The sequence below is a fragment of the Symphalangus syndactylus genome, chromosome 6 (assembly GCF_028878055.3).
Source record: "Symphalangus syndactylus isolate Jambi chromosome 6, NHGRI_mSymSyn1-v2.1_pri, whole genome shotgun sequence".
Classification (NCBI taxonomy): domain Eukaryota; kingdom Metazoa; phylum Chordata; class Mammalia; order Primates; family Hylobatidae; genus Symphalangus; species Symphalangus syndactylus.
Genome location: NC_072428.2, coordinates 128,640,395 through 128,658,192, shown reverse-complemented (window position 1 = coordinate 128,658,192; position 17,798 = coordinate 128,640,395). Strand labels below are relative to the sequence as shown.

The 17,798-nt window shown below is 44.4% G+C and overlaps 1 protein-coding gene and 1 non-coding gene across 6 annotated transcripts in view; both read left to right on the top strand.

Moving 5' to 3' along the window:
- The window catches only part of SVOPL (SVOP like), a 90,926-nt gene that overhangs the window by 48,068 nt on the left and 25,060 nt on the right, over nucleotides 1-17,798 (top strand). For all 5 annotated transcript variants that reach the window (XM_063642303.1, XM_063642306.1, XM_063642304.1 and 2 more), the window contains 5 exons: nucleotides 2,620-2,693; nucleotides 4,348-4,553; nucleotides 5,252-5,363; nucleotides 6,660-6,741; nucleotides 11,171-11,260. In XM_063642303.1, the coding sequence (XP_063498373.1) occupies nucleotides 2,620-2,693; nucleotides 4,348-4,553; nucleotides 5,252-5,363; nucleotides 6,660-6,741; nucleotides 11,171-11,260 (564 nt within the window). The remainder of the gene's footprint in view (nucleotides 1-2,619; nucleotides 2,694-4,347; nucleotides 4,554-5,251; nucleotides 5,364-6,659; nucleotides 6,742-11,170; nucleotides 11,261-17,798) is intronic.
- Nucleotides 7,521-7,649, top strand: LOC129485589 (small nucleolar RNA SNORA40). The gene has a single exon (XR_008658727.1). It is a non-coding gene; the product is annotated as a small nucleolar RNA SNORA40 (small nucleolar RNA).

The following is a 17,798-nucleotide window of genomic DNA, read 5'->3' as shown; positions in this document are numbered from 1 at the left end:
TTCTTCCTCCTTTTTCCCTCTCCCCTATTCTCCCTCCACAATCCCCTATCTCCCATCTTCCCTGCACATTCTCCATCTTCCCTTTCCACCCCTGGCTCCTCTGTCTGGCCTCTTCCCTCCACATCCTACTTCCTCTGCTTTTCCTTTCCTACCTCACCTCTCCCTCTACCTTCTCCATCCCCCATTCTTCACCTTCCCTCTTCATCCTTCTGTCCCCACTTCCTCCTCCTCCCCACTTTTCTTCTCAAGCCTTCAGCTTGCGGCCTCCATCCATCATGCCCATTAAGTGATCTTCTTCACAGTCGTGTGTTTGTTTTTTGAGATGGAGTCTTGCTCTTGTCACCCAGGCTGGAGTGCAGTGGCGTGATCCCGATTCACTGCAACCTCCACTTTCCAGGTTCAAGCGATTCTCCTGCCTCAGCCTCCTGAGCAGCTGGGATTACAGGTGCGTGCCATCACTCCTGGCTAAATTTTTTGTATTTTTAGTATAGACGGGGTTTTACCATGTTGGCCAGGCTGGTCTCAAACCCCTGACCTCAGGTGATCTGCCCGCCTCGGCCTCCCAAAGTGCTGGGATCACAGGCATGAACCACCATGTCCAGCCCTCCACAGTCATCTCTTGAGCAAGGCCCAGAGCTACTGGCAGTAGACCCTGCCTTCAGTCTGGTTAATGAAATGAGCATCACATATGAAGGAATAAAAAATAGCCCAGATGCTTAGAACCAGGTGGGGTGTAGGGGTGTGTGTGTGTGTGTGTGTGTGTGTGTGAGATAAGAGCAGAAAGGACTGAGCCATGGCAGTCTGGGCCCCTTCGGGGGGATAAATGGGACATAAGTTGAACACTAAAAGGAGAGCGAGCCTGCTGGGCGTGGTGGCGCATGCCTGTAATCTAAGCACTTTGGGAAGCCAAAGCGGGTGGATCACTTGAAGTCAGGAGTTCGAGACCAGCCTGGGCAACACGGTAAAACCCTGTCTCTACTACAATTATAAAAAATTGCTGGGCGATTTGGTGCACACCTGTAGTCCCAGCTACTCAGGAAGCCAAAGCACAAGAATCGCTTGAACCCGGGATGCAGAGGTTGCAGTAAGCCAAGATCACGCCACTGCACTCTAGCCTGGGTGACAGAGTGAGACTCCTTCTCAAAAAAAAAAAAAAAAAAAAAAAAAATACCTTTGTGGAAGGGAAAGGACACTGCAGGCCCCAGGAGATGTGCACAGAGACCAGATGCAGGAATGTGCAGTGGGTCTTGGTCAGATTGGGAAGAATAGTGGAAGGATGGGGGGATGTGGGGATGGTTAATGTGTACCAGAAGAAAATAGAATAAGACTTACTGTTTGATAGCAAAACAGTGACTATAGTTAATAATAATTATACATTTTAGAATAACTTAAGGTATATAATTGGATTGTTTGTAACTTGAAGAATAGATGCTTGAGGGGATGGATACCCCATTTTCCATGATGTGCTTATTTCATGAGGTGTATCGAAACAGCTCATGTACCCCATAAATAGACATACCTACTATGGGCCCCACAAAAATTAAAAATTAACCATTGGAGCAAAAGGCCTCTAAGTTCCCTTCAAACTCTTTCTGTGACAACAAAATCTGGGACACCCAGGACCCCATTCCCAGTGTCTCTAGAAAGAGCCTGGAATCCCAGGTCTATTTCTGAGAAAAGAGCTGTTGGTTTTCAATGGCGTGCCCTCGTCTGAAGCATTCCCAGCTTTACATAAAAATCCATTTCTGTGCCATCATGTAACTCTTCCTTGTTTTTTTTTTTTTTTTCTTTTTTTGAGATGGATTTTCACTCTTGTTGCCCAGGCTGCAGTGCAATGGTGTGATCTCGGCTCACCACAACCTCCACCTCCTGGGTTCAAGCAATTCTCCTGCCTCAGCCTCCCGAGTAGCTGGGATTACAGGCACGCTCCACCATGTCTGGCTAATTTTTGTATTTTTAGTAGAGACGGGCTTTCGCCATGTTGGTCACGCTGGTCTCAAGCTCCCAACCTCAGGTGATCCGCCACCCCCCTCAGCCTCCCAAAGTGCTGGGATTATAGGCATGAGCCACCACACCCAGCCCATTCTTACTTGTTTTTATCCAAAGGTATTGAATAGGTACTATGGACAAGAACTCTTGCTAACTATACCCCTTAGAGACAGAAAAAGAAATTAGGCATTCTCTCCTTTTTCAACTTTATGCCATTGTTTTCTTAACAAGCCTCATACTCTTTTTTAATATAAGAGTTTTTGTTTTAATGTTAATTTTAGAAGAATCTCTCATCAGTTTCACAGTCACTTTTCATGTTTCCTCCTACCCTCCCCACCCCCGCGCCAGTGCTGGTGAGCAGAGGAAGAGCAAAAGGTTAGGATCTTAAGTTCAGTGAGTTTTGGTACTTGTCAATGATAAGAAAAAGCCAAAAGACAGATCTGGCTGAGACAAATGTGTTTAAAACAACTATCTCTGGGTTTGTGTCAGCTGTACTCATAGGAGCTGAGTGGTTATGCCAGGCCACCATGCTCCAATATGATTCTCATCTTCTATGATCGAAAACAGTGGAAACACCTTCGTTCATCCTTAATCTGCTGAGTATATTCTGTCTCCTTTTCATTACCCCAGAAAAAAAGAGGAAGATTTGCAGACCTATTGGATGCTAAATATTTACGGACCACGTTACAGATCTGGGTCATATGGTAAGAGTGTAATTATTTCAAAACTAGTTTTAAATAGATGCATTGGGAGGAAGCCTTTTAAGTAAACCTATGTGAATGCCACTGGGGAGAAAAACATAAGACCAACTCCAAATACTACAAAGACAAGCAATGTCTTGTCTTTCTACAAACACTACCACCACTAAATAAATAAGTAAATGGATACATAGAGGAAAAATCCCTAATTGTCTTCAACCAGTTCTTAAATTTTTCTTACGAGCATATGAGCTCACTTCCTAACTTTTGCAGCCTGGTCTTTTTCTCACCACATGACAGAAACTGGTCCTTTGAAGTCACCAATCATCAAGTCCAATGGCATAGACTCTTGTGGTACCCTCTGTGATTCATTTCTCTGCAGCATGACCTTGAGTAAGCAAAGATTTTCTAAACAGGACTAAAACATGCTAACTATAAAGGAAAAGATTGATGAGTTTTAATACATTAAATTAGGAACTTATAACTGTCAAGATATCATGAAGAAGGCCGGGTGCAGTGGCTCATGCCTGTAATCCGAGCACTTTGGGAGGCCGAGACAGGCGGATCACCTGAGGTCAGGAGTTTGAGACCAGCCTGGCCAACATGGTGAAACCCTGTTTCCACTAAAAATACAAAAAAATTAGCTGGGCATGGTGGTGGGTACCTGTAATCCCAGCTACTTGAGAGGCTGAGGCAGGAGAATCACTTGAACCCAGGAGGTGGAGGTTGCAGTGAGCCGAGATTGCACCACTGCACTCAAGCCTGGGTGACAGAATGAAACTGTCTCAAAAAAAAAAAAAAAAAATGAAGAACCTGAAAGGTAAGCCATCCATGGGGAGAAGAAATTTGCAATGTATATTTCCAGCAAATTATACACACACACACACACACACACACATAAAATATGCTATATATTAGACATATAATTTTTTCAACAGGAAAAATAGACAACCCAGTTTATTTTTTTAACTTTTTAAAAATTTTTTAAGTTTTAAAATTTATTTTATTTTGCATTTGTAGAGATGGGTCTTGCTTTGTTGCCCAGGCTGGTCTCAAACTCCTGGCCTCAAGCAGTCTTCCTGCCTTAGCCTCCCAAAGTGCTAGGATGACAGGCATGAGCCACCATGCCCGGCCAACAGCCCAATTTAGAAATACACAAGAGACTTGAACACGCACTTCACCAAAACATATACCAGATAAACACACCAAAACATGCTCAACCTTAAAGTCACCAGAGAAATGCAAATGAAAACCCAACAAGATATCATTACAAATCCACCAGTCCACGAGAATGGCTAAAATGAAAGACTGACAATACCAAGGATTGAGAAGGAGGCAAAGTGACTGGAACTTTCATACACAGCTGACTGGAGTTCAAATTAGTACAGCCGCTTTGACAAACTGGAGGTATCTATAACAGCTGGAAATACGTGTATACTATGGCCCAGCAATTCTGCTCCTAGGTTTACAGCCAACAGGCATGTGTACATCTGTATGATGTGTAAGAGACACTTCCACGAATGCTCTGTGTGGCGTCTGAGCCTGACTTTCTGCTCTCTTTGCTTTTCACATGCTGCACGTTCCACTTGGTATCCCCTCCCCACTCATCCTTCAGGTCTGGTGTCAGCGTTTGCTAGTGACGTTCTTTTCTCTCTTCCAGGCTTGGAATCTCTTTTGCATACTATGGGGTTATCCTGGCCAGTGCTGAGCTGCTGGAGCGGGACTTGGTCTGTGGTTCGAAGTCTGACTCCGAGGTGGTGGTGACGGGGGGAGACTCAGGGGAGAGCCAGAGCCCCTGCTACTGCCACATGTTTGCACCCTCTGACTATCAGACCATGATCATCAGCACCATTGGTGAAATTGCTCGTAAGTGTCCCTCTGCGTGTTGGGTCTGTCTCTCTTGGGTGGTCTATGTGCATTTGAGTATTAGCTGAGAGAAGTGTGACCCTGTGACACCGCTCCTGCCTAGCAGAACTGAGTAAGTCGCCAAGTAGTGCTGAAAAATCTCCAATTTGGATTGGTATTGGCAAGAGAAGTCTGGAGGAGTAGAGCTTTGAAGTGCTGTATTCTATCAATTGTAAGGTGTTTTTTTCACCCTTACATTTTAACATCTCTGAAATTGGAATGTGGCTTACAATGGCTTGTTAGATTGCAATAGACAGCATTATTTCTATTTTAGTAGACATAAAATTATGGTACTTAAAAATCAATGGCTGAATGTTAAATTGAGCTGATGAAAAAAAAATCAGTGGCACCTTGAATTTGATGAAAACATATAAAACACTTAAAATACGGGCCTAGCAAGCTGGCAATCTACAATAGACCTGCATGATTTAATAAGTATCCTGGGCACCAGTGCCTATCATTCCTGGACCCACGTGGGTAAAGTGTATGTAAAAAGTCTTGAAATTGATGACAACGTGACTGGATTTTGGCTGGAATACTTGTGAGGTTTGGATGAAGTTGCTTCTTTCTGAAACGACAAGGATGAATCCATGCCAGTGTTGCAATATGCCACTTGCCTTCCAAGGTTCCAGAAATTATCTTTACTGTTTGCTTTCTAGTGAATCCTTTAAATATACTGGGCATCAATTTCCTGGGAAGACGGCTGAGCCTTTCCATTACCATGGGATGCACGGCTTTATTCTTCCTTCTCCTCAACATTTGCACTTCAAGGTATTTTCTGTTTAATTGCTTCAGATTTTGTGCAGTCGTTTCTAAGTGGAGTCTCCTGACCCATGGTGTTCAGTAGTTTCAGGGACAAGTCCCTTTCACCCAGGAGAGTAGCAAATGGGCTGCCTGCTTGACTGGAATGGTCTTGCCTGTTCCCCACTACCCCCCTTCCCTCTTCCTACAGACCCCATCTTCCTCCAGCTATCACAGGATTCTGGGTGCCAATGATGGTGTACTCACTTTACCTACCAAAATGTTGAGGATCGTTATGTAATGCTTCCTGGAGAATCGGGACTCTGGTTGTTTATCACATTATTTGAACCAGTGTCAAGAAAGTTTAGTAATACAGACGGTGGGCTTATCTGTGCCTTCTGCTCATTTCACTCTTAATTTGCAGTCCTGGAGTGGCCTGAGCTCTGATACGTATCATTTATTCTACAAGCTCTCTGCACTATTTTCCAGGGGATGGTAGCAGCAGGTGTGCTAATTTTTTTTTCTTTGAGACAGGTTCTCTCACCTGGTCACCCAGGCTGGAATGCAGTGGTGAGATCTCAGCTCACTGCAGCCTCTAACTCCTGGGCTCAAGCCATCCTCCTGCCTCAGCCTCTTGAGTAGCTAGCACTACAGGCACACACCACCATGCTGGGCCAATTGAAAAAAAATTTGGTGGCTCACATCAGTAATCCCAGAACTTTGGGAGGCTGAGGCGGGTGGATCACTTGAACCCAGGAGTTTAAGATCAGCTTGGACAACATGGCAAAACCCCATCTCTACAAAAAATACAAAAATTAGCTGAGTGTGGTTGTGGATGTCTATAGTCCCAGCTACCCAAGAGGCTGAAGTGGGAGGATCACTTGAGCCTGAGAGGCTGAGGCTGCAGTGAGCCATGATTGTGCCACTGCACCCAAGGCTGGGTAACAGAGCCAGACTCTGTCTTAAAAAAAAGTCTTACTATGTTGCTGAGGCTAGTCTTGAACTCCTGGCCTCAAGCGATCTAGCTGCCTCGGCCTCCCAAAGTGCAGGGATTACAGGTGTGAGCCACTGTGCCCGGCAGTTAAGCTAATGTGAGGGGCCAGGGTGAATGGCAGCGTTGGGGAATGGAGAGGGCAGCGGGGAGTAAGACTGGAAGGAGGTTTGCTTAAGGACCCCACAATCAGGCCAGCTGAGAAGCAGCACCTCCCTCAGGTTCTGAGTTATCTGTGGTTGTAGCTCAGCATCCACAGTGCACTTGAAGCTGGGCCACGGGAGGTGGTCCTCCATGCTGCGTTTTATAATCTCTCTCTGCTTCCTGTTTTCTAGTGCCGGCCTGATTGGCTTCCTCTTCATGCTGAGGGCTCTGGTAGCTGCAAACTTCAGCACCATCTACATTTACACAGCTGAGGTGAGTTTTCATGCAAGACTTGCTTACAAAGGGTGTGTAAGGTGAGCTACTTACGGTGTCCATCCAAAGGTAATGCATCCCTGGTTTCTGTTGACTTTTGATGATTTTCTAGAAACAATCTGTTAAAAAGACACCAGAAGTTTATTTGATGTGAATTTCCCCTTCCCCATTCAGTCTATTGAAAGCCAGTCTCTGGAAGATAGTATCTTTTTCCTTTCTTTAAATAGCACGCATGTAAAAAACACGTCCTTGCCCTAGCACTAGGCTTCCAGAAGTAATAGGTAGCAACATGCTGTTGTCAAATGTAGAATTTCCTTTCTCTCTTTTTGAAATTAGAATACATTTTTCACTTTTATTCTTTTGGAAGATCCCTTTCCCTCCATCTATTATTTGCTGCATGAAGCTTAAATTTAAATATAATCTTGATTTATTCTTTATTAATTTATTGAATTAATACATCTATATGCAAGGTACTGCCTGAGGTAGCTGGAGTATTTCCTCATAAACCTCCCACTTTAAAGAACGAATATTCCTAGAAATGAAACAATATTTGAATAGGGAACTTAACAGTATTTTAACTGGTTTTGTCATTCGTTGAGCTACAGGAAACAGTACTTTAGATACTGATAAAGCTGCCTTCAGGTTCATGGCAGGAAATGGGGAAGTCTATTGCGATTAAAGATTTGGCATGTCAAAAACCATTAAACCCGCAGAGAAAAGTACTTTTTCTCCCACACAGAGATAAAAATAGAAAGCTATGAGATGTTTGAATTATACATAATACTTCATTTAGTTCCATTAACAAAATCTAAAGTTAACTTATAGACAGGTACAAAAAAATCAATCCTCTTTTGCAATCCAGAACTCATTGTTCAGTATAAGTTTTGCTACAAATAAGAAGGGGTATTATGATGCCTGAGACACTCCAAAATGATTGGAGTATTGATAACCATAAAGGCTGGTTCCAGGCTGGGCACCGTGGCTCATGCCTGCAATCCCTGAATTTGGGAGGCTGAGGTGGGAGAATCACTTGAAGCCAGGAGTCCAAGACCAGCCTGGCAAGGAAACCAAAACCCCATCTCCACAAAAATTAAAAATTAGCCAGGGATGGGGGCATGCACCTGTAATTGTAGCTACTTAGGAAGGGGAGGCTGAGGCAGGAGGATTGCTTGAGCCCAGGAGTTGGAGGCTGCAGTGAGTTCTGATGGCACCACTGCACTCCAGCCTGGGCAGCAAAGTAAGACCCTGTCTCTAAATTAAAAAAAAAAAAAAAAAAAAAAAAAAAAGTTTGGTTCTAGGACTATAGAGAATTTGAAAGCATAATATATGAGGAAAATCTCAGCTATATCAATTTTGTATTCCAGTTTCATGTTGACTTGATATATCAAGATGACTTTTTGTTTTAAAGGCTTTTATCTTGAGAACATGATGTCTGGGGTTAAAGATATTGACATATTCCACAGGTCTGTGCTGTTCTTGAGGTGTGATAGTTTAGGAATGAACATGATTTGAACTCATGCATAGTTACAGATGGCATCAAATGGAGAACGAGGCAGATCCACCTACTCCAAAAATGACCCTAAAGTAAATTGGTTTAAGAAATTGGATCCCAAAGATTTCTGGTGAATTTTGAAGTCTTCGTCAGTAAATCTATATTAAAAGAAGATGAAAGAAGCCAAAATAAAAGAATTATGGGCTGACAGGACATCTGGATTAAGCATCAGTTCTATGAAAAAGGGCTAACTTGAAGATTTTTTGATGATAAATTTTACTCCAGCTCTGTAGGGGAACTAAGGTGAACTTGATGGACAGTGGAAGGAATTACAACATGAAATTCCTAGAATAAAAATTAATTGGCTGGGCGCGGCGGCTCACGCCTGTAATCCCAGCACTTTGGGAGGCCGAGGCAGGTGGGTCACTTGAGGTCAGGAGTTTGAGACCAGCCTGGCCAACATGGTGAAACCCCGTCTCTATTAAAAATGCAAAAATTATCCAGGCATGATGGCGGGTGCCTGTAATCCCAGCTGCTTGGGATGCTGAGGCAGGAGAATTGCGTGAACCTGGGAGGCAAAGATTGCAGTGAGTCAAAACCGAGCCACTGCACTCCAGCCTGGTGACAGAGAGACTCTGTCTCAAAAAGAAAAAAAAATTATTGACTTTAAATAATTTTGCATAGTTAAGAAAATAATTTTGCATAATTAAAAACAAAAACAAATCTAAAGTCATTTTGTGAATTTATGAACCAAAAAAATCTATGCATAACATGGTGTACTTCTAGAATTGTATTTGGGATGTACAGTCAAACATATTATGGAATTTGCTCATTTTGAGGGTCATTTCTAAGTATTTTATTTTATTTTATTTTATTTTTTGAGACAGAGTCTTGCTCTGTCACCCAGGCTGGAGTGCAGTGGCATGATTTCAGCTCACTGCAAGCTCCGCCTCCTGGGTTCACACCATTCTCCTGCCTCGGCCTCCCAAGTAGCTGGGACTACAGGCGCCCGCCACCATGCCCGGCTAATTTTTTGTATTTTTAGTAGAGACGGGGTTTCACCGTGTTAGCCAGGATGGTCGCGATCTCCTGACCTCATGATCTGCCCACCTCGGCCTCCCAAAGTGCTAGGATTACAGATGTGATTACACCGCACCCAGCCAGTATTTTATTTTTTATATTGTTTTTTAAAAAAGATGTGTAACTAAAAATGATAGTTTTCTGTTATTCCATCTTCCAGATGACTCACAATGTGAACAAAAGACTTTATCGGTATTATAGCAAAGAAGCCATCACCTGAATTCATTATTTTCAGTCACAGCAACCTCATTTTTCAGAAAATAATAAAGCTCCCCATAAAGATATTCCACCCCCAGACCTTCTCCTGTAAATATAGCAGTGTCCTGTGAGGCGGAAAGCATCTTGCTTTTTGCATTTGACAGATGGTGGCAAAGATGTGGGCAACTAAAGGGGGCTACATGCTTTGCCTTAGAGAGTTGATAAAACTGTTTTGTCAGTATTTTATAGCACTAAGAAAATGTTCCAACATTTTGAGAAACCATTCTTTCCTAGAAAGTATTCTCCCTACAATTCTATTTATTCAATAGGACTTGCTGACTTATTAAACTTCTAGTTCCTTTAAGAATTCTGAATCAATGAAAAAACCAATTAATTAGATTTTACTATAAATATCAAAAAGTTGCAGCAAGAAAGTAGAATATGGCTGGGCATGGTGGCTCATACCTGTAATCCCAGCACTTTGGGAGGCTGAGGCAGGAAAATCGCCTGAGCCCAGGAGTTTGATACCAGTCTGGGCAACATAGTGAGACGTTGTCTCTATAAAATAAAAATAAAAATTTAATAAAATGTTAAAAAGGGCTGGTCATGGTGGCTCATGCCTGTAATCCCAACCCTTTGGGAGGCTGAGGCAGGCAGATCACCTGAGGTCAGGAGTTCGAGACCAGCCTGGCCAACTCGGAGAGACCGCCCCCCCCCGCCCGCCTCCATTAAAAATACAAAAATTAGCCAGGCGTGATGGTACATGCCTGTAAACCCAGCTACTTGGGAGGCTGTGGCAGGTGAATCGGTTGAACCCAGAAGGCGGATGATGCAGTGAGCCAAAATTGTGCCATTGTGCTCCAGCCTGGGTGACAGAGTGAGACTCTGTCGATAGATAGATAGAAAGATAGATAGATAGATAGATAGATAGATAGATAGATAGATAGATAGATGGATAGATACATAGATAGATACATAGATAGATACATAGATGATTCATAGATACATAGATAGATTATGCTGTAAGATTCTGCAACAGCAAAGAGGCTAGGGAATTTAACAAGAACACAGGGGCCAGGTATGGCGGCTCATGCCTCTAATCCCAGCACTTTGGGAGGTTGAGGTGGAAGGATTGCTTGAGGCCAGATGTTCAAGACCAGCATGGCCAGCATAGTAAGATCCCATCCCTAATTTTAGAAAAGAAGTAAAAATAAGAACACAGGGAATGATGTGGCAAGTACCTGGCTCTCTAGTTAATTCTCTTAGCTGTATTTGTATTGAAGACTTCATCAGATCTCTGGGGAGTATTTTCTTCCCATTCAGTAGAATCACTTTTATATATTTATAGTTCTGAAGTGGCACTCTTCTCTCTGATTCCAGAGCTTGTCTTTCTAAAATTATATTTGGAATCTTCAGTGAAACACATTTTTGGAATTTGCTCATTTAAAGGATAATTTTGAAGTGTTTATTTTTTGCTGATATTGTCCCAAAAATTCAAAGTTGTGTACCTGAGAAAATCAACACCTTCTATTCCATATTCTGTAACTGTGTTTGGTGCTCTATGCATTCCAAAGCCTGACCTGGGGAGGAAGGGGAAGAGGAGGGCTCGGGGAAGGACAGACGTTATCTGACTGGTACTTTCCGTGCCTCTCCCTGCAGGTCTACCCCACCACGATGCGCGCTTTGGGGATGGGAACCAGCGGCTCCCTGTGTCGCATTGGTGCAATGGTGGCGCCATTTATATCCCAGGTACGGCTGAGGACTCTGCAGGGATAGAGAGTCTGAGAGAGGTGGGGAAAGAGGAACCCAGAGTCCTTCACATTAAGGGCAGAATGGATTTCTGTTGACTCAGTGAGTTTTCTGGAGGTGCCCTTTCCCTGCTGTTTGGTGGATTTAGGTAGAGAGAGAGGCTAAATCTGCTACCAGGCTTTCAGCCTTCCAGTCAGTAGTAGGCATTGCATTGCATTCAGGGTTTGCTCCATTTTAAAATGGGTATTATTGGGTGAAGATGGAAAACAATGGTCAACACGAGAAGCTGGGGCAGTTGAATGACAGTGGGCACTAACCCTGAGTTAGAATTGTTGTCTGGTCAGTTGTCCAGATGGCAACAGTAAAACAGCCTTGAGAGTATGGGCAGGTTCAGCTGAGGTGCAGGGAGGTGGTGTGGGGCACAGGTGAGCCAGGCTTAGGCTGGGATAAAATCCCAGGGTGACTTGGAGCCATGGATGGAGCCTTGTTTCAGGAGAAACAACAGAGGCAGGTATGGTGACCCTCGGGGTCCTGGGTCCTCAGAGGGCTGTGGAGCTTGCTGCTTTGTACTTGTCAGTCTTTTTTTTTTTTTTGGCTGCAAAAAAAACAGAAATCCGGGCTGGGGCATGGTAGCTCACGCCTGTAATCTCAGCACTTTGGGAGGCTGAGGTGGGTGGATCATCTGAGGTAAGGAGTTCGAGACCAGCCTGGGCAACATGGTGAAACCCCATCTCTACTAAAAATACAAAAATGAGCTGGGCATGGTGGTGCTCTCCTGCAGTCCCAGCTACTCAGGAGCCTAAGGCACGAGAATCACTCGAACCCAGGAGGTAGAGATTGCAGTGAGCCGACATCGCGTCACTGCACTCTAGGCTGGGCGAGAGTGAGACTCAAAAGAAAAAAAAAAAAACAGAAATCCACATGACCTGGCTGTAGCAAAAAAAAAAAGCAGGAATGAGGCCAAGCCCGGTCTGGGAGTGGGGCACTGACAGGAGCCCAGGCTCTGTCCTCTTTCTCTGTGGTCACTCATTTCCACCTGAGCATGCCGGCTTTCCTCCTCCCTGCACCAGGGTGCTGTGCTTGCCTACGCATGTGGCAGCTCCACAAATCCCAAACACACACACTTCGCTCTGGCCTCTGGAAGACACTGATTAGTTCTCTCTGAATCCCGAGATAGAGACCCCCATCGGTCCAGTTGTCCGTGCTTGAGCTAACTCAGTTGTGGCCCACAGTCAGGATTATACATAAATGCAGCTGGCAGAGGTGAAATTGCAGAGAACGGGAGTTGGGATGGGCTGAGTAGACTTTAACGTGTATTTCCTACAATTTAACACAGGGATTTTGCTACCACAAATTTTGTAAAACTATCTTGGGAATGTTTTCCCTACCTGTTTTTCACTTTTTCTTTTTTTTTTTTTTAACATCTGAGAAACCAAGCTAATCCCCACCTGTCTTAAAGAAAAATGGGGATGCCTTTTGTCTGGTGCTTTTGCTTTTCAAAATTCCTTAATACTTATTTTGTCATTTTCAGAAAAGAACCTAGACATGAAAAAAGTTATCTTTTTTTTTCTTTTTCCAGAGACAGGGTCTCGCTCTGTTGCCCAGGCTGGGGTACAGTCATGGCTCACTGCAGCCTCAATCCCCCCAGGTCCAAGGGATCCTCCCACCTGAGCCTCCCCAGTAGCTGGAACTACAGGCATGCACCACCATGCCTAACTATTTATTTATTTATTTTTAGAGATGGAGTGTGACTATGTTGCTCAGGCTGGTCTCCAACTCCTGGGTTTAGGCCATCCTCCTGCCTTGTCCTTCCAAAGTGTTGGGATTACAGGTGTGAGCCACTGCACCCTGCCAGTAGTAAAACATTAACGCTATTTCTGGATGACTGAACTGAGGCATAGTTCATTTTCCAAGCTTTCATTAGGAATTAAGTTCTCGACCACCTGGAACATTTTCCCTGGGCATTTGTGGGTATTTATCCCAGAGGCTACGCTGCTCTTGGTGGGTTTGTGGTTTAGGAAAGAACCCAGCTGGAATGCTTAGCATCCTATAGCCCACACGGATTCTTAACTCCTTGTAATTCTCAGTTATCTTTTTCTGCTACCCTCCCTTCATTTATTTTCATTTTCTTTTTCTTTTCTTTTCCTATCTTTCTTTCTTTTCTCTTTCCTTCCTTCTTTCTCTTTTTTCTTTCTTTCCTTTTCTTTTCTCCTTCCTTCCTCTCTCTCTCTCGCGTGTGCGTGCGCTCTCTCGTTCTCTCTTGCTCTTGCGTGCTCTCTCTCTCTCTCGCTCTGTCACTCAGGCTAGAGTGCAGTGGTGTGATCTCGGCTCACTGCAACCTCCGCCTCCTGGGTTCAAGCAATTCTCCTGTCTCAGCCTCCCGAGTAGCTGGGATTACAGGCACCCACCACCACTTTTGGCTGATTTTTTGTATTTTTAGTAGAGACGGGGTTTCACCACGTTGGCCAGGCTGGTCTCAAACTCCTGACCTCAGGTGATCGGCCCGCCTCGGCCTCCCAAAGTGCTGGGATTACAGGTGTGAGCCACTGTGCCCAGCCTGCTACCCTCATTTCTAAAGTGGAGATAAAGAATAGTACCCACTACAGAGTTTTGCTCTAAGGATGAAATGAGATGAATAAATGTAAAGCAATTAACCCAATGTTTGACAGATAGTAAGCACTCGGTAAATGTTAGCTAATATGATCATGATGATCAATAATGGTCAAGGTGAAATGCTATTCCAATGGATACTTCTCAATAATTTAACTTTGGAAAGTATTGTATCAATCCCTGTGCGATCGAGATGCTCTGCTTTCCTTAACAGGTTTAGACTGGGCAGGTTTCGAATCTGGGAAGCTTTGTGCCAGCTCCTAGGATATTTGCCTCAGTTCAGGATGGTGTGAGCTGCTCCAAGTAGACAGTAGGGTTTGGTGTCATTTTCATGAGCTAATTAGTCACTTGCCTTAAAGGTAGTTCTCAAACTTTAGTGCTTCTCAGAATTACTAGGGTAACTTGATAACAGATTCTTGGATTCCGCTCACAGATGCCAATTCTGTAGATGGGATCAGTTACCTACTTTCCTCCCCACTCAGACCTTAAAGATAAGGTCTCACTCCATCACCCAGGCTGGAGTACAGTGGCATGATCAGGGCTTACTACAGCCTCAACTTCCTGGGCTCAAGTAATCCTCCCACCTCAGCCCCACAAGCATTTGGGACTACAGGCATGTGCCACCATGCCTGGCTAATTTTTTTGAATTTTAGTAGAGATGAGGTCTCACTGTGTTGCTCAGTCTGGCCTTCCAAGATCCTTCCACCTTGGCCTTTCAAAGTGCTGGGATTACAGGTGTGAGCCACTGAGCCTGGCCTCAGTTACTTATATTTTTAAGTATCCCCGGCAAATCTGATGCAGCTGATGGCGGGCCACCCTCTGGGAGGCACTGCTATCAATAGGGAGGACTGGGAGATCTTCCTTTCACTTAATTCTTCCTCTTGTTCTTCCACTTTTTCTCTTTTTCCTTCTTCTTGCTCCCCCTTCTTATTTTTTTGCCTAAAACAAGCTGTTAAACCAGTTAAACTGGTTTAATCAGTAATATGTTTACACATTCTAATGACTAAAAGCTTAATACAAAGTTCTCTTTTAAAATGAATGTTTCAGGCTGGGTGCAGTAACTCACACCTGTAATCCCAGCACTTTGGGAGGCCAAGGTGGGCAGATCACATGAGGCCAGGAGTTAGAAACCAGCCTGGCCAACATGGTAGAGCCTCGTCTCTCCTAAAAATATAAGAATTAGGCCAGGCGTGGTGGTGCGCACCTGTAATCCCAGCTAGTTGGGAGGCTGAGGCATAAGAATTGCTTGAACCTGGGAGACGGAGGTTGCACTGAGCCAAGATTGTGCCTCTGCACTCCAGCCTGGATGACAAAGTGAGACTCTGTCTCAAAATAAATAAATAAATAAATTAATTAATTAATTGAATGTTTCAGCCAGGCATGATGGCATGCACCTATAGTCCCAGCTACTCAGGAGGCTGAGGTGTGAGAATTGGTTGAGCCTGGGAGTTTGAGGCTGTGATGAGCTATGTTTGCACCACTGCACTCTAGCCTGGACAACAGAGTAAGACTCTGTCATAAATAAACAAATTAATGAATAATAATTCACTCACTGAAAAACTTTAAATCAGAACATTTTAAGATATTTAGTTGTTAGAAACTAATGATGGTAAAAAATAATAGTAGTCATGAGTATGTAGTCCAAGAAAACAATAAAGGAAAATTTTGCTACAAAAGTACTAAAGATTCAGGGCCGGGTGTGGTGGCTCACGCCTGTAATCCCAGCACTTTGGGAGGCTGAGGCAGGTGGATTACCTGAGGTCAGGAGTTTGAGACCAGCCTGACCAACATGGAGAAACCCCATCTCTACTAAATATATAAAATTAGCCAGGTTTGGTGATGCGCACCTGTAATCCCAGCTACTCGGGAGGCTGAGGCAGGAGAATTGCTTAAACCTGGGAGGTGGAGGTTGCAGTGAGTCAAGATCGCACCATTGTACTCCAGCCTGGTCAACAAGAGCAAAACTGCATCTCAAAAAAAAAAAAAGTATTAAAGATTCACTGAAATACAGAAGGGACCAGTGCAAGGCCTCTGCCAATAGGTCAGGGGCTGCCTCCCCACTTATTCTGGGAAACTTCAAGAGATCAGTCACTTTAGCCCTAGGTAGGTGTCTTAGTTCAGGCTGCTATAGCATGTACCACAGACTGGGTGGCTTATAAAAACAAACATATTTCTCATAGTTCTGGAGGCTTGAAGTTCAAGATCGGGCACCCATATGTTTGGGTTCTAGTGAGGGCTCTCTTCTCAGCTTGGAGACCACTACCTTCTTGTGTCCTCACATCCAGAAAGGGGAGAGAGTTTTTTCTGGTCTCTTTTATTTTTATTTTATTTAAAAAATTTTTTCCTTTCTTAAACTGGGTCTAGTGAGGGCTCTCTTCTTGGCTTAGAGACAGCTACCTTCTTGTGTCCTCACATCCAGAAAGAGGGGAAAGAGTTTTTTCTGGTCTTTTATTTTTATTTTATTTAAAAAAATTTTTTTCCTTTCTTAAACTGGATGATACATCTGTGATCTTTTTTTTCCTTCCCCAGACGGAGTCTCACTCTGTCGTCCAGGCTGGAGTGCAGTGGCGTGATGTCGGCTCACTGCAACCTCCGCCTCCCAGGTTCAAACAGTTCTCCTGCCTCAGCCTTCCGAGTAGCTGAGACTACAGGCACCCGCCACTATGCCTAGCTAATTTTTGTATTTTTAGTAGAGATGGGATTTTACCATGTTGGCCAGGCTGGTCTCAAACTTTTTTTTTTTTTTTTTTTTTTTGGAGACGGAGTCTCGCTCTGTCACCCAGGCTGGATGGAGTGCAGTGGCATGATCTCGGCTCACTGCAAGCTCCGCCTCCCGAATTCACGCCATTCTCCTGCCTCAGCCTCCCGAGTAGCTGGGACTACAGGTGCCCGCCACCATGCCTGGCTAATTTTTTGTATTTTTAGTAGAGACCAGTTTTCACCATGTTAGCCAGGATGATCTCGATCTCCTGACCTCGTGATCCGCCCGCCTCGGCCTCCCAAAGTGCTGGGATTACAGGCGTGAGCCATCGTGCCCAGCCTTGTGATCTCTTTGTTTAAGGACACTAATTCCATTCATGAGTGCTCCACCATCATGACCTGATTATCCCCAAAGGCCCCACATCCGTGATACCATCATATTGAGGATTCCACCTATGAATTTTGGAGGGACAGAAGCACCCAGTCCATGACACCAGGCATCCCTTGGTTCAGTGATGTGTGAACTGCTGGAACCTACTGTGGACGTTAATGTCCTTTCAGCATATCCATGGCTTTGGGCTTTACCCTGGGCTTGCAGCACAGGCCCTTACAGCCTCACAGTGTGTGGCTGTGATTTGGGTAATGCAACAAAGACCTCTCCCTTGGGGCCAGACTTCACATGGTGTTTTCATCAAATGAGATGGTCCAGCATCCAAAAAAAGCATTGAAAAGCATTTAAAATCTCTATAAAATCTCCTCAAAGAGATGTCAGTGGAAAAGCCCATTTGTGACTCGAGCAAAACTTTTAAACAGCCTCTTTGCCTCACTCACTTCTGTTGTCAGTCGCATAGCTGTCATCCCCAAATCTCCAGCCTCGTCCCTTCAACCTTATCACCCCTTCGAAGTTCAAATGCCAGCCAGGCGTGGTGGCCCACGCCTGTAATCCTAACACTTTGGGAGGCTGAGGTGGGTGGATCATTTGAGGTCAGGAGTTCAAGACCAGCCTGGCCAATATAGGGAAACCCCATCTTTACTAAAAATACAAAAATTAGCCGGGTATGATGGCACACGTCTGCAATCCCAGCTACTCAGGAGGCTGAGGCGGGAGAATCACTTGAACCCAGGAGGCGGAGGTTGCAGTGAGCTGAGATCACGCCATTGCACTCCAGCCTAGGCAACAGAGTGAGACTCTGTCTTAAAAAAAAAAAAAAAAAGTTGAAATGCTGCC